The sequence below is a fragment of the Larus michahellis genome, chromosome 13 (assembly GCF_964199755.1).
Source record: "Larus michahellis chromosome 13, bLarMic1.1, whole genome shotgun sequence".
Classification (NCBI taxonomy): Eukaryota; Metazoa; Chordata; class Aves; order Charadriiformes; family Laridae; genus Larus; species Larus michahellis.
The window spans coordinates 13891421-13904525 of NC_133908.1; the positions used below are offsets into that span (position 1 = coordinate 13891421).

The 13105-nt window shown below is 59.3% G+C and overlaps 1 protein-coding gene across 2 annotated transcripts in view; it reads left to right on the top strand.

Annotated features, from left to right (window-relative positions):
* The window catches only part of FAM222A (family with sequence similarity 222 member A), a 31546-nt gene that overhangs the window by 15556 nt on the left and 2885 nt on the right, over positions 1-13105 (top strand). The window contains exon 2 of one of the 2 annotated variants that reach the window (XM_074606539.1): positions 1946-2076. In XM_074606539.1, the coding sequence (XP_074462640.1) occupies positions 1995-2076 (82 nt within the window). In that variant the 5' untranslated portion in view covers positions 1946-1994. Of the gene's footprint in view, positions 1-1861; positions 2077-13105 lie in introns of those variants that run through there. The other variant, XM_074606540.1, reaches the window with a different exon arrangement.

Consider the following 13105-nt stretch of genomic DNA (forward strand, 5'->3'; position numbering starts at 1 on the left):
GACCCGGGTCCACCCCGCGGGGACGGGGACAGGGATGGCGCGGCAGCTCTCCGGTGCGGATGCAGCCGCCGCCACTGCCACCGTGTGCCGGGGGAGCCGCGGCGCGCCGGGAGCCGGGGCTGCGTAATGAACCCCAAGTCCCGGCGGGGAGAGGCGAGCTCCCCGGCAGTCAAGTGCGCTCAGCCTCTGAATAAGAAGCACTTCATTCTCTTTTCAAACTGTATAATTTCTGCCTGATTGTAATGGCATATTTTAAAATTACCAGAAATCGAAGCCAGAAAATGGATACGGCTGCTTTTACTGCGAGCTGCGTTAACAAAGGATATGTAATGCATGAAATAAAAACACCTCCCTGCCCCCCTCCTTTTTTTTTTTTTAAGACAGTAATAGGAGAAAATTGGTTTTGAAACTGAATAAAAGTCCCTTTCAGAGGAAATCATTTCTTTCAGGGTACCTTTGCTGAAAGTAAAATAGTGAATAATGAAAGGTGGTTACATGATTGTCTTTCATTTAGAGAGCGCGAGGACAGATGGAATCTGGGAGAAATGCACGATTGGAATAATTGCATGGTAACAAGGCGCTTGTTGTGAAATTAGTATCTTAAGAAAGTAGTGAAAAAGGCTTTTACTCATGAATACTTCATTATTAGGAGAAAACAGCACGATTTGGGTTCTCCAGACACCTGCTTGGTATTAGATGACTTCCTCCTCCCCTCCTGCTCCTCACACCTTTCACTAACGAGTCTCTCCCTTGTTAGTTTGTAGTGGGGGGGGACTGGGTGAGAGCCCGGCCGCGGCACTGACACCCAGTTCAGGTCCCGCCACCGCTGGCCACCCAGCCCGGGGACGAGCCCAGAGCCTGGGACCCCGCTGTGCAGTGGAGGGGGGCCACGGGGCGGGAGCGAGCGGCAAGTGCCGCGGGTGCCGGGTACTGTCGCCTGCGCACCGTGGTGGCTGCGAAGGCGTGTTTCGTAGGGTGACGTTTGAACCGTCGGAGCAAGGAGAGCCCCGGGCACAGCTCCGGGAGCATCCATTTGTGCTTTGCTGCCCAGCGGTGCATGCCCAAACCCACCACGGCACAGCTCGCCCACACGCCGGCCCCGGCGCCGCTTGCGTGCAGGAAACATCCCGTTTGCCGGATGGCTGCAGGAGGAGATGGTCGCCCTGCGATGAAGTGATGTGCCCAGCTGTGACCCCCAGCTATCAGTGAAACGTGCCGCTGGGAGAGCGACGGCTCAGAAGCCACGACGCCGGAGGACGGGCACCGCTGCCTGCTTTTCTGCTGCTCCTGCCCACGTCTCCCTGCCCTCTCCAAGCGGGAATATCGCTCCCCGCGCCAGCCGGAGCAGCGGGAGGGTGTCAGCAGCAACTGGTTATAATTCATGCCCTCCGCGGCGGCTCGTGAAGGATGTACAATTAGCAGAGCGGTGGCGGCGATGACTTTGGCCTGACCCCTCCAGCTTTTGTCAAGCAGATTTTGATGCCAGCTGGGAGCTGGCGACGGATCCCAGGACCCCGAGCGGGATTTTTAACGCCGTCTTTCCCCAGCCTTGGCCGGAGCCGGTGGGGTCGCTTTGCTGGGGGGTGCCGGCTGGCACGCCGGCGGAGCGGTCTGGCACTGCCAGGAGCACGGTGCCGGAGGGATGCCCCGGCTCTGCCCCTTTCCCAGCAGGAAGGGCGGAAAGCTTTACAGGAAGCACAAATCACCCACGGAGACCTTTGTATTTATTTTATATACATTCGTATTTATTTAAGGCTTCCAGAGGTATTTTATTTATCTCCAAAGGAGCAAAGGGCTCTGAGCAGCGTGCGTTCCTGCGGTCGGCGCCGGGAACTCCTGCCTCCAGCTCCTCTGCCCGGGGAGCGGCTGGGTGGGCAGGAGGGTGGTGGGCAATGGGATGAGCAGGTCCCCTCGCCTGAGCGGCGTGTCTCCTCTCTCTCGGCAGGACGTGGGCCGGCGGCGGGGGCGGCACTGCCCGCCGGGAAGCCCGGACCATGCTGGCCTGTCTGCAGAGGACCCAGAACCCCCCAGCCCAGCACCTCGCCTGCCCCAACAAGGCGCTGGAGCCGCGCAAGTGTAAGTGCCTGGGGAGGGGAGAGGGGGGACACGCGCACCTGCTTTGATGCCGCTTCCCTTATTGAAAAAGACATTTATTTAACTGATAATTAAAAAGAGCAGGAGAAGCGGGGATGGGGGGGGGGGGGGCGGGGAGTGACGGGGGGAGGAAGGAGACAAGATAAGCAAATTAAATTGGGTTGCTCTGGTTGATAAGTCGAACTTCAGAAAATGTTGCAGAGCTGTCTGGGCGCGCGGCGGCAGAGGATGCTGCTGTCGCCTGCTCCGCGGCCCCCCAAACCTCCCCGGCCCTTCCCCCCCTAATTACTTTCCCCGTTTTGCCGCAGCTCGCCTTCCCCAGGAGCTGGCCTTTCAGATAAGCTGTAAACTAGTTACATTAAAATGGGATCCAAAAGGTCACTCCAGTAAAGCACCTGTCTCTCCCAGCCTTTGTCTCTCAATCCAAACCATGATTAAATGTATATTTAATGAGCCTGCTTTAGGCAGGCGTGTTTGACCTCCCCGGCTGGGAAAGACGCATTAAGATTCTCAAGTGATGAATGTGTGTTTTAAAGAGGGGAGTGGATATTTTTCTGCTGGTCTCAGTTGGATTTTTAAACATTGCCGGCTGAAGACAAATCAGCTGCTAAAGCTCTGCTTGTTAGGCTGTGACAGCCCCCGGGCATTTGTTTAATGATCTGTATTTTCCCGGAGATGGTTTTTTTTTCCCCTCTACCCGGGCACCCCCTCGCAGCCCAGCGAGCCGGGCGCGGGGTGTGGGCGATGCTCGGCCACCCTGGGGACCCCCAGCACGGCTCCGGCGGGGCTCGGCTCACACCGGCAGCCGGGAGGGTTGTTTTTTGGGTGAAGCTCCCCAAGCTCCAGCCCAGCATCGCTGCAGGGAGCAGATCACCCAGGCCAGAGGCAGGGCGATGGGCGCCCGCGTCTCCCAGCATCACAGGCGGGAGGAAGCGCTTGCGTGTGCATCAGCAATCACGGGGGCGGGCGGCATCGGAGACCCCCCCGAGCTGTTTGCACCCAGGCGCCCATCGGGGTGCCAGCTCTCGGGGGGGTCTCGGCCCGTCTGCCAAGCGGGTGGGTGGGTGCGTGGATCCCCGGGCGCTTGCGCCGCGTCGGAGCTCACGGAGCCGCTCGGGTCTCCTTCTTATTAGTGTCTGGAAGGAAAACGGATGTTGCTGTTGTAAAATTATTCCTAATCCGTCACGCCTGAGCGGCGCGCGGCGGCGCAGGGCTGGCGCGAGGGTCCGGCTCCCAGCGTGCCTCGTTGCCACGGGCTAATTAGCTCAGCTGTACCCACACGGTCCGAGACCCATGGGCGGCTTGAGCCTGGCAGGGTTTTCTGGAGACGTAGTTGTGGATCAGAGCTGGGGACTGTCGCCCCGTGGGGACGCTGAGGAGCAGCACCCTGGGGACGGGGGCCAGAAACACCCTCCTGTGTTGGGGGTTTGGTGCTCCCCAGCATTTCCCACCCCACCAGAGACCCTCCTGGAGAAGATGCTAAAATAAGGAGGTTTGGGGAGTGGGAGCCCGTACGTGGTCCTCCCATGCATCAAGGCACCCATCGGTGGGGAGAGCCGCTCATGGGGGCAGCGACCCGCATCCTGGGAGGGGTCCCCAGCCCTGGGGTGTCCCTGAACCGCACCGGTGGGAGGAGGGCGGGTTGCAGAGATCTGACCCCAAGCCGGACCCCATTAAGCTCAGGGGAGCAGGGTTTTTGGCTGCACCCCATCCTTTGGGGCAGGACCGCACTCTCCCGAGGTCTCTGAGGCTTGTCCCCCGCCGGGGCGTGTCCCCTGGGGTGGGCTGTGTGCGGCGGTGGCCGCGTTCCCCGGCTGGACCCCTGCGCCGCGCTCGCCGCCAGCCGGGTCACCTTAATCAAAGTTTAGCTGCCCGTATGTTTCCGCTCATTATGGGCGAATCCAGCACGTCTCGCTCCTCTCTGCCTCCTGCTAGTGCAAATTAAATTGCAGGTGACATCCAGGGCCATGCATCTGGTTTGGAATACCATTTTCCCTCCTTTATTTATGGCACCTGCGGTGAGCGCGGCGCAGGGGGGCCGGGGAGCCGGCACACGGGGCCGAGCCTCCTGCCGCCTCCTAAACGCCCGCGAAGGTAATCGACAGAGAGAGCGTTCTCTTAAAACGAGGCACAATTTAGAAGTGCCTCTGATTACTTAATTTGTTCCTGAGTATCTCAGTAATTATCTTTATGGGTCTTATTTCTGTCCTCTGGCATTGTTTCTGTCGATATTAAATGAGTCTGGCTCTCGGCACATTGGCCGTCTGGCCCGGCACCACTGTGAAAACCTATTATCCTGCCCGCGCCGCTGATTAATTTTTGTATTAATTTCACGTAAAAGGTGAGCTGACTAATTTTCCCGCCCGTGCTGGGAGCTGACGGCCCCGGTGCCTTCGCCCCCCTGGTTCTGCCCCTTGGCTCTCCTGCTAATTACCGTCCCCCGGTCTGGGTGCCCCACGCGCCCGCGCGGCCGCGTCCCAGCAGCCTCGGTGCATCCCACGAAATCTATCCCATTAAATGCCATAGGTGACTTCTTTGCCGCCGTGCTCGCCGTTAACCAGCTCATGGCAGCGACCGGTTTGCCTTGCCCATAATCCCGGGGCTGAACCGTGGGTGCCATCCCGGCATGGCGGCGTCGCATCCTCGAGGAGGATGCAGGAGGCAGCAGGAGGGTGCCCGGAGCCCTGCCTGCCTCTGCCCGCCGAGGAGCAGGAGCCTGCGGAGAGGCAGCATCCTCAGGAAAATATCACGTCCAATTAACTCCAGCAGCCCGGTCCCTTTTGATTTTATTCTGTGCGCATTACAGGAATCCTGAGCTTTATTTAAATTATAAATCAAATAATACCACTCTCAGCTTGGCCGAACTCTTTGCTGCTCTTGCTCTCTGCAGTAATGTAGCGGTGGCTTATATTTAATTAAATGTTGCTTCCTCTGTGCCCTCCTTCAGCCTGCGCTGCTCTGCCGTCAGCCTGGGGCTGGCCGTGCGGCGGCGGGGGTGCAGGATGCGCGTTCCCATAAGGGGGTGGGATCCGTATGGAGCTGGGAGTGATGGGGAGCTCCCTCCGTGCTGTCGTCACGGGTCGCTGTGGGAGCATCGACCACCACCTCTGACCACGCGCATCCTTCTGATGGGGCTCGATCTAGACCCCAGCCTCATGCCGGGGGGGGGGGTCTGGACCCCTTACACCTCAGCCCCATGGGGGCGGTGTGAGAAATGGCTCCAGGGGGTGATGTGAGCCGGCGCCGGGGTCCGGCTGGGTTATTAAAGCACTAATGAGAGATGATGGCCGGGGCTCAGAGAGCAGCAAAGTGCCAGGGACACAGCTCCAGGGTCACCCACCCCTCTCCCCACTCGCCCGTGGGGACTCTCATCAGTGATAAAAGTGTTTAATTGCATATGGGAGAAAGCCCCGTTTAATGGCTTCTCGTTACCCAATTCTACTTATTCCAAGGGCATTTTCATTAAAGTAGCTGCAGCAAGGCTCTGCTTTTGTACACACCCATAAAATATCATTTTAATTTCATGAGGGGTTACACATGAGTGAAATAAGATTAATTCTTTCATTTTCAGTTTCTGGAAGGGATCGGTTAATGATGGTTCTGTGTATTTATATACGTGCCATAAAAAGGAGTTCAATTAACTGCCGTGCCCAAAATGTGCTGTTGACTTGCACTTTCCCTGCCAGGAAACGCTGCAAAAACACTTTTCGATCGGTCACGTGTGTGGGGGGAGATGGATGGGCGAGGGGGGGCTCCCCCGGCGCCGGGGCGGCCTCTCGGGGTGGGACCATCTCCCGCCAGGTCACAGCCTTGGGTTTTGGGTGGCCTTCGCTGGTAATGCCCCAACACACGAGGGGGTTTGGTTTGTGTCCAGACTTTCCAAGAATTCACTGGTCCTTCGGCCGCGAAGCAGGTTCCCGGGTACCGGTGGGGCCGTGGGGGGCTGCAGACCCGGGGACGGGGCACCCGCAGCCTGCGCCGGGGGTGCCCACCCTGTGCCCCTCGGCAGGGACGGGGTGCTGTGGGCGCTGGCGGCCATGCTTGGTGTGCAAAGCCTGTGTCTTAAAGTTAATCAAATACTAATTTACTGTGGATGATAGAGCACAGGGGCTGGGGAGTGGCTGGGCTGAGCTGGGGGGCTGCCGGCCGCAGGTGGGGGGTTCCCTCCCGGTGCCGGGGTCCCCTCGGCAGCTGTGTGGTGGGGGGGGGGCTGTGTCGGGGCAGTGTTGGGTGTCAGAAGGGTGGCTTTGGGGCAGTATTGGGGGGGCATCGCGGTAGCATCGGCTTGGCGTTGCGGGGGCATTGGGTGGGTATGAGGATGGCATTGGGACAGCATTGGGGTGGCACTGGCGTGACATTGGGGCAGTATCAGGATGGCACTGGGGTGACATGAGGCTTGTGTTGCGGTGGCCTCAGGGGGGCTTTGCGGTGGCATCAGGGCTGTGTTGGGGGCAGTGTTGGGTGACATACGGGTGGCCTTGGGGCGGCATCATGGCGGTGTTGGGTTGGCATCTGGGTGTCATAAGGGTGGCATCGGGGCAGTACTGGGGGGGCACTGGGATGACATTGGGGTAGTATCAGGGTGGTATTGGGGTGGCATCGTGCTTAGCATTGGGGTGGCATCAGGGTGGCAGCGGGGCAGCAGTGGGGTGGCACCGGGGCATCCACATGGCTGCGATGCCACCCTCCCCGGGTGCCTCCTGCCCGGCGCCGTTTGCCTTTGCCGCGCCGGTGGACGTGGTGGCACGGTGCACGGCGGCGCGCGGCGCTAATACCTCGTGGAGGAGACAAATGGGAAGTGACACGTGTGTGTGTAGACGGGTATTTGTGGTGACGCTTTGACTGCAGATAATAAAGTGCTCGCCCTGAGGTGATCCAATTCAGCAGCCGCCTCGGCAGAGCCGCGCGCGCCGTCGAGGGGGAGAAGAAAGGGGAGGGAAAAAAAAAAAAGGCCCATCTGAAATGACATGTCAGCCTAAAAAGGGAACGTGTTAACGGATGAATATCTGGGGACGGCGAAGCCCGGCGCTTCCCTTTGTGCTTTGTCATGAATTTTGTTGTCTTTGCAGATTACGGCTCCTGCGCGGCTGCCGCGCGGGGTTTGCCACCTACGTTTATTCAGATGGATTTCTCCTGCTATTATTTCTGTAGTTGGTTTTAATTTAAGCCCCCGAAGCCGGGGCGCGTTTTGTCTCGGCTCCTCACGCCAAGGATGCTCTGCCAGAGGATGCTTTTGTCCTGTGGGGCCGGGGTGGGGGGTAGGGGGGTCATGCAATGGGGGGGTCTACAGGGGGGATGCAGCATTTCTGGGGACAGCCATGGTGCATGTCATGGGTGGCCGCCGTCCCCGCCAGGGCTGTGCTCATGGGGGGCTGGGGACGGGGCCGGTGCACGGGCCCCCCACCGCACCCGCCGCCGCGCGGTGGCCTCTGCGCCACCCATCCCGGGGACACCATCACCATAGAAACCACCGCACTTCACAGGGTGGGAAAGACGGTGCGATGTGACAGCAGCCCAACCTGCCTGGCGCAGAGCGAGTGGTGATGGGGGGTGGAGGGGGGGGAGCAGAGCCGGCGACCCCCTCTGCCCGGCTGCACCCCAAAAACGGCTCGGGGGATGCGTGGGACCCACGCCGGCTCCCACGGCTGCTCTCCTTGGGGCTGGGGGCTGCACTTCCCTACGCCCGCCCATGAGTGACACAGGGGCAGCATCCCCCAGTGACCCCCCCGGTGCCACCTGGGACACTGCCCTTGGGAGGGGGTCATCAGCCCCAGCACCCCCCTCCCTGGCTCCGGCTGTGCCACACGGGTGGGCTCTGCCCTCTGGCCCCGCAGGGTGGGCAAAGGGGGGGTCCGGGAGCTGCTGCCCGCGGGGTGGGGGCAGCTGGTTCCTGCCCAGGCAGCTTTACAGCCCTGAGGCTCGGACCCAGACTTCCAGGACTTTATTGATTTGTTAAAAACCGCACCAGGTTTTGTTTGTTTTCTTCCAAGTGTTTTCCAAATATTGAGGTTTCTTCCAAGTGTTTTGCAAATATTTAGGGTTTAGCTCTTTGGAAATCTGCGCCTAGTGTTGCAGGCAGAGAAAAAAAAAGGGATTTTTGATGCTTTTTGAAGCTTTGAAGACAAGGGGATCTCCTTGCTGCAAGGGGAACAGGGAGCCTGGTCCCAAAGCCAGGGGATGAGCTCTTGGCTCTTGCGGAGTTTAATTCATTTGGAGGCTGTAGCACTTATTATTTTTTAATAAGATCCATTGGCACGCCGATCGCTGAGCGACATCTCAGGTCCCCAGCGTCTCCTCCTGCCTCCACCCGGCACTTTCAGCATCGCTCCCCTTCCCACCCCCTCCTGCCCCTGTGCAAATTAAAAATCCTGCCTAATTGCTGCCCTTTTGCCCCGCCAGCTCAGGAAGGCAGAGCAGGAGCGAAAAAGGAGCTCAGCGTGCTGGAAACGCAGCGCTTTCCTGTAAGAGGAGCCGAGCAGGACTGGGAGGGAGGGCGAGGATGGGGATGGAGGGGTCTGGCAGGATGCTCGGGGCAAGGCAGGGTGGTTCCCGGGAGATGCCCCTTCCTGGGGTGAATGTGGCGATGGGAGCGGGTGAAGCCAGGTTGGGCAGAGCAGCCGGGGCTTCACGTTGTGGTTTGGGGCAGAAAACCATGTCCAAGCTCTCGGGCATTCCTCCTGATGGCATTGGGGCAGTATCAGGGTGGCATTTGGGTGACATGGGGGTTGTGTTGGGGTGGCCTTGGGGCATCCTTTCCAGTGCCCGAGCGGTGGGCATGGTGCCGGCCGCTGCAGCCTCGCGAGCATCCCTGGCAAACCCTCCTGGGCTCGGTGTTGGCTCCACTCCCACCTGAAAAGGGGCAAAGAGTGTTCTCCTTTGGGACCGCGAGGAAGCAAGTCCTGAGCGAGGCGCCAGGTAGCTTCCAGCCACGGCTTCACCTTCGGCAGCTTCATAAAGATTTACCTCTGAGATTACTTCTTCCATTTGTGGCAAACTACTTGAATGCGTTCGCTGTGTAAAAAATAAGGTTTGTCCCATCTTATCTCGCAGAGGAGCGAAGGAATGGAGGAGAGGGAGGGAGCTATCTTGCCTGTCTGTGGCAGGCAGCGCATGTCTTCCGTGCTGGCTGTTAACCGGTTAGGTGCTGCGTGCTGCCGCCGGGTCCCCGCTTGGCTTGTCCCTGCTGAGTCCTCGCTCAGGGCTGCGGCTCTGCCGGTGCTGATCCCTGGGACATATCCCGCCCCATGCACCCTGGTGTCCTCCTCGCCATCCCCTTCCAGAACGGGGCAACCACCCGGGGAGCACAACATCTCCTGCAGCATCACGGCCTGAAAATTAAAGCCATAAATTGCTGGTGCGTGAGCTTGCCCTCCTCCAGGGAGGAGGGGGCTCAGCCAGGGATGCTGCTGCCAGCACCAGGCCGGGGGAAACCTGGGGCAGCAAGGAGCATCCTTCCTGGTACTGAGCATCCTTCCTGTCCATCCTGGTCCTCAGCATCCTTCCTAGTGATGAGCATTCTTCCTATCCTTCCTGGTCTTGAGCATCCTTCCTCATGCTGAGCATCCTTCCTGTCCTTCCTGGTCTTGAGCATCCTTCCCAGTGCTGAGCATCCTTCTTGGTACCGAGCATCCTTCCTGGTCATGAACATCCTTCCCGGTACCAAGCATCCTTCTCAATGTCGAGTATCCTTCCCATTATCAAGCATCCTTCCTGATGATGAGCGTCCTTCCCAGTGCTGAGCATCCTTCCTGGTGCTGAGCGTCTTTCCTGGCGCTGTTTTGATCCCATAACTGCTTTAACCGAGCAGACACTGATTGCCAGAGCCCCGATGCTGCCGCTTCTGTGAGCTCCTCGGGTGCCGAATTGTTCGCCTGACTGACAGCTGAGCAGCCCAGACAGGTCTATTATTTCTATGGGGCCCGGGCCCCGCGGGCCTGCAATTTAGGTCTGCGCTATTAACCCTGCCTTGTTCTCCACTTTATAACCGCTTTAGTGCCTTTAAAAGTGTACAGTTAAAATCAGGGTTAATTAGGGGCCCGGCAGCTGGGCTTCGCCGGCACCCATTGTGTCCCAGCGGAGCCGGGGCCAGGGGTAATTGGGGACTGTTGTGGGTTTGTGCCGGCCGATTCCTGCGTGGCACAAGCCCTGGATTGTAGGCCTCTGGTTAGCCTTGGTCTCTCCAGCCGTAAGGATGTCTTCGGTTAGCTTCCTTCCCCTCCTTTCTCCCCATCTTTCCTTCTTCCCCGGTGCTGGCAGGCTGGGGATGCAGCCAGGCACAGTGTGGGTGACCCCGGGGATGCTGGGGATGCCAGGGATGCTGGGGATGCAGGAGATGCCAGGGATGCAGGAGATGCCGGGGATGCAGGAGATGCCGGGGATGCAGGAGATGCTGGGGATACAGGAGATGCCGGGGATGCTGGGGATCCCCATCCCCGTCAGACATTTTGCGCAGACCCAGCTGCTCCGGGCACGGCGGGCTGGAGCTCCTCGACCCATAAACCGAGATTTATTCTGGATCACGGCACCGGTGGGGTCTGGGATTTACATCTGTGTCTCGAACCGGGTTTGGTGGCCAATTTGCTAAAGTAAAAAGTTGTTTAGCTGGAGGCGTAATCTTATAAGCCTGTGCTGCCATTATAATGGCTTCTCGTTTCTGCCTGGCTTTCCAATAATGCTTTGAGCAGAAGCTCGGAGTAATATAAAAAGCCATCGGATTATTACTGCAGGCGATGCATTTTCCATTTACAGTAATAAAATACTGAAGAAACAAAACAATTTAAAATTCCAATAAAATTCAAAACAAATCTTTGGCTGCTGAGCAGATTCAATTATTTAGCTGTTATTGAGTGCAGGCTGGAAAAAATAGAGCAGGTCAGGGAGGGAGGGGGAGCTCGGAGCGGGGGGTGTGCCGGCCGCATCCCGTGGGAACGCCAGCGAGGGAGGGAGGGAGGGAGTCGGGAGCCGGAGAAGCATCTTCTGGGAGAAAAGCGGCTGTTGATGGGTGCCTGTTGCCAGGCCGGTGGCTGGGTTTGGTTTAGAGGTGGTGAGAGCCAGGGCTGCTCGTGTGTCGGCAGCCGGCGGAGGTCCAGCCGGGGGTCTGCAGCGCATCCCACCCCTCCCCGGTGTGACGGCTCCGATGGTTCAAGTTTAAGAGGAGGGAGGGGGCAAACCCAGCGGTGTCAGGGCTGCCTGTGCCTGACGGGTGACGGCAGTGGTTGGGAGAGTTTGCATCTCGCAGTAATTACAGCCCGTTAGAAAGCAGTAATTACTGCGGAGAGGGGGAGCGGCGGAGCCGCGCAGCCGCCAGTGTGCCGGGAGCCGCCGGGAAATCGGTCGCTCTGTAATTTTCCCGGCGGGGGGTTCGGTGCGTCACCCTGATATGTGACAACACACCGAATTGGTGGCTTGTCACATCCAACCCAGCTGGTGTGAAGAGGCGACAAAGGCGGCTCCCGGCTCCCCACTGGCCGGCTCGCGGGCGGCCGCGGGGCTCCACGGCCACGTGCCGGCACCGGGGCTCGCGGGTGGGATGTCCCTGGCCACGCTCGGCTCCACCGGGTGGGCAGCGCTGCCCGTCGTCCCCTGGCAGCCAGCAGCTCCGGGGGGCTGCATGGGGCCATCCCAAAAGGGTGTCCCATAGACCCGGTGCTTGGGGACAGGGTTTTGGTGGCTCGTGCTGGGGAGCCGCGGTGCCCATGGACGATGCCGCCTCCCTCCCTCCAGCAATGGCCCCTTTTTTAAAAATTATTTTTGCTTGGAAAGGAGCGTTTCTGTGGAATGGGCTCATTAGGGATTCTGCAAGTGTCACCAGCTAATTAGTGTCATGTTAATTGAGTATTCACGACGCTGCCACCTCCAAGGACAGCAGTGCCGGCATGAAGGGGAATGCAGATGCGCGTGGCTCGTGGTGCCGGGCGACCTGCCGTGCCGTGCCACTGGCCAGGCGGGGACCCGCTCGCATGGCACGTCCCTGTGCCCGCTGTCTCGGGGGGTGCCTCAGGAGCTTTATGGGCATTCACTGATCAATGCGTGGGATGGGCCCAGGGGGGCTGGTGGCATTGGCGGCACAGCCCGGGACACCGTGTGCCTGCACGTGTCCCGCCGTAGGGAGCTGCTGATACCATGCCTCCTGTCTCCTGGCAGCTACATTAAATCCTACTCAAAAGCCCTGGTTTTAATTGGCTTAATATACTCGTTAATAACAATGTCTATTTAAGACACCTGTAAAAAGCCCATAACATTAGCTTAATGGGAGGAATGGCTGGTGAACGCTCTGCCGTTCTGCCTGTTAAATCACGGCTGCATCGCTCTGATGGAGAGGACGGAGAGCGGCGAGCGGCCACGGCCTCCTCACTCCTGCATCTCCCCAAACACCGCTCTGCTTCCCCGGGGGGTGACACGGAGTCCCGCAGCTGCCAGTGCCCCAACCTCCCCCTGAACCCTGGTTTTCGCGTCGTGCCTGGTTCCTGCAGGCACACCCGTGTGTGCGGGCAGGACGGAGACAGGCATTGCAGACCAATTCAACGGCTTCGTTAGGTGTGCTGAATGCGCCTCGTGGTGCAGCTCTTCTGCAGAAACTTTTGTCACCCAGCACGTGGTGGCATCGGGAATTGTCGACCCTGGTGGCTTTCCCAGCATCCCTGCAGGGGTGCTGGGTGCCTGCAGTCCCCTCCCCCCTGGGTACCGTGGGGCTGCGCTGCCTGGGAGCCTCCTGGCAGCCGGGGAAGGGTCCCTGGGAGGGCTGGGGCTGCTCGGTGGGGGGGTACCTGCCGCAAACCCCCCCAATTTGACCATCGCACCCTTGCAAAACCTGGCTCCGGGTGGGCACCGGGTCCGGCGTCCCCGGGGTGCTGCAGCCGTCGCCTGGCCAGTGCGGGGGCTTTGGGACCGGCTCGGGAGCAAACGTCTTCCCCCCGTGTGCCGGCATGTACGTGCATGTGCGTGTGCGTGTGGAGATTTTAAACACCTAATTTATTCCATCTATTAGATAGATTTTGTAGATTTAATCATT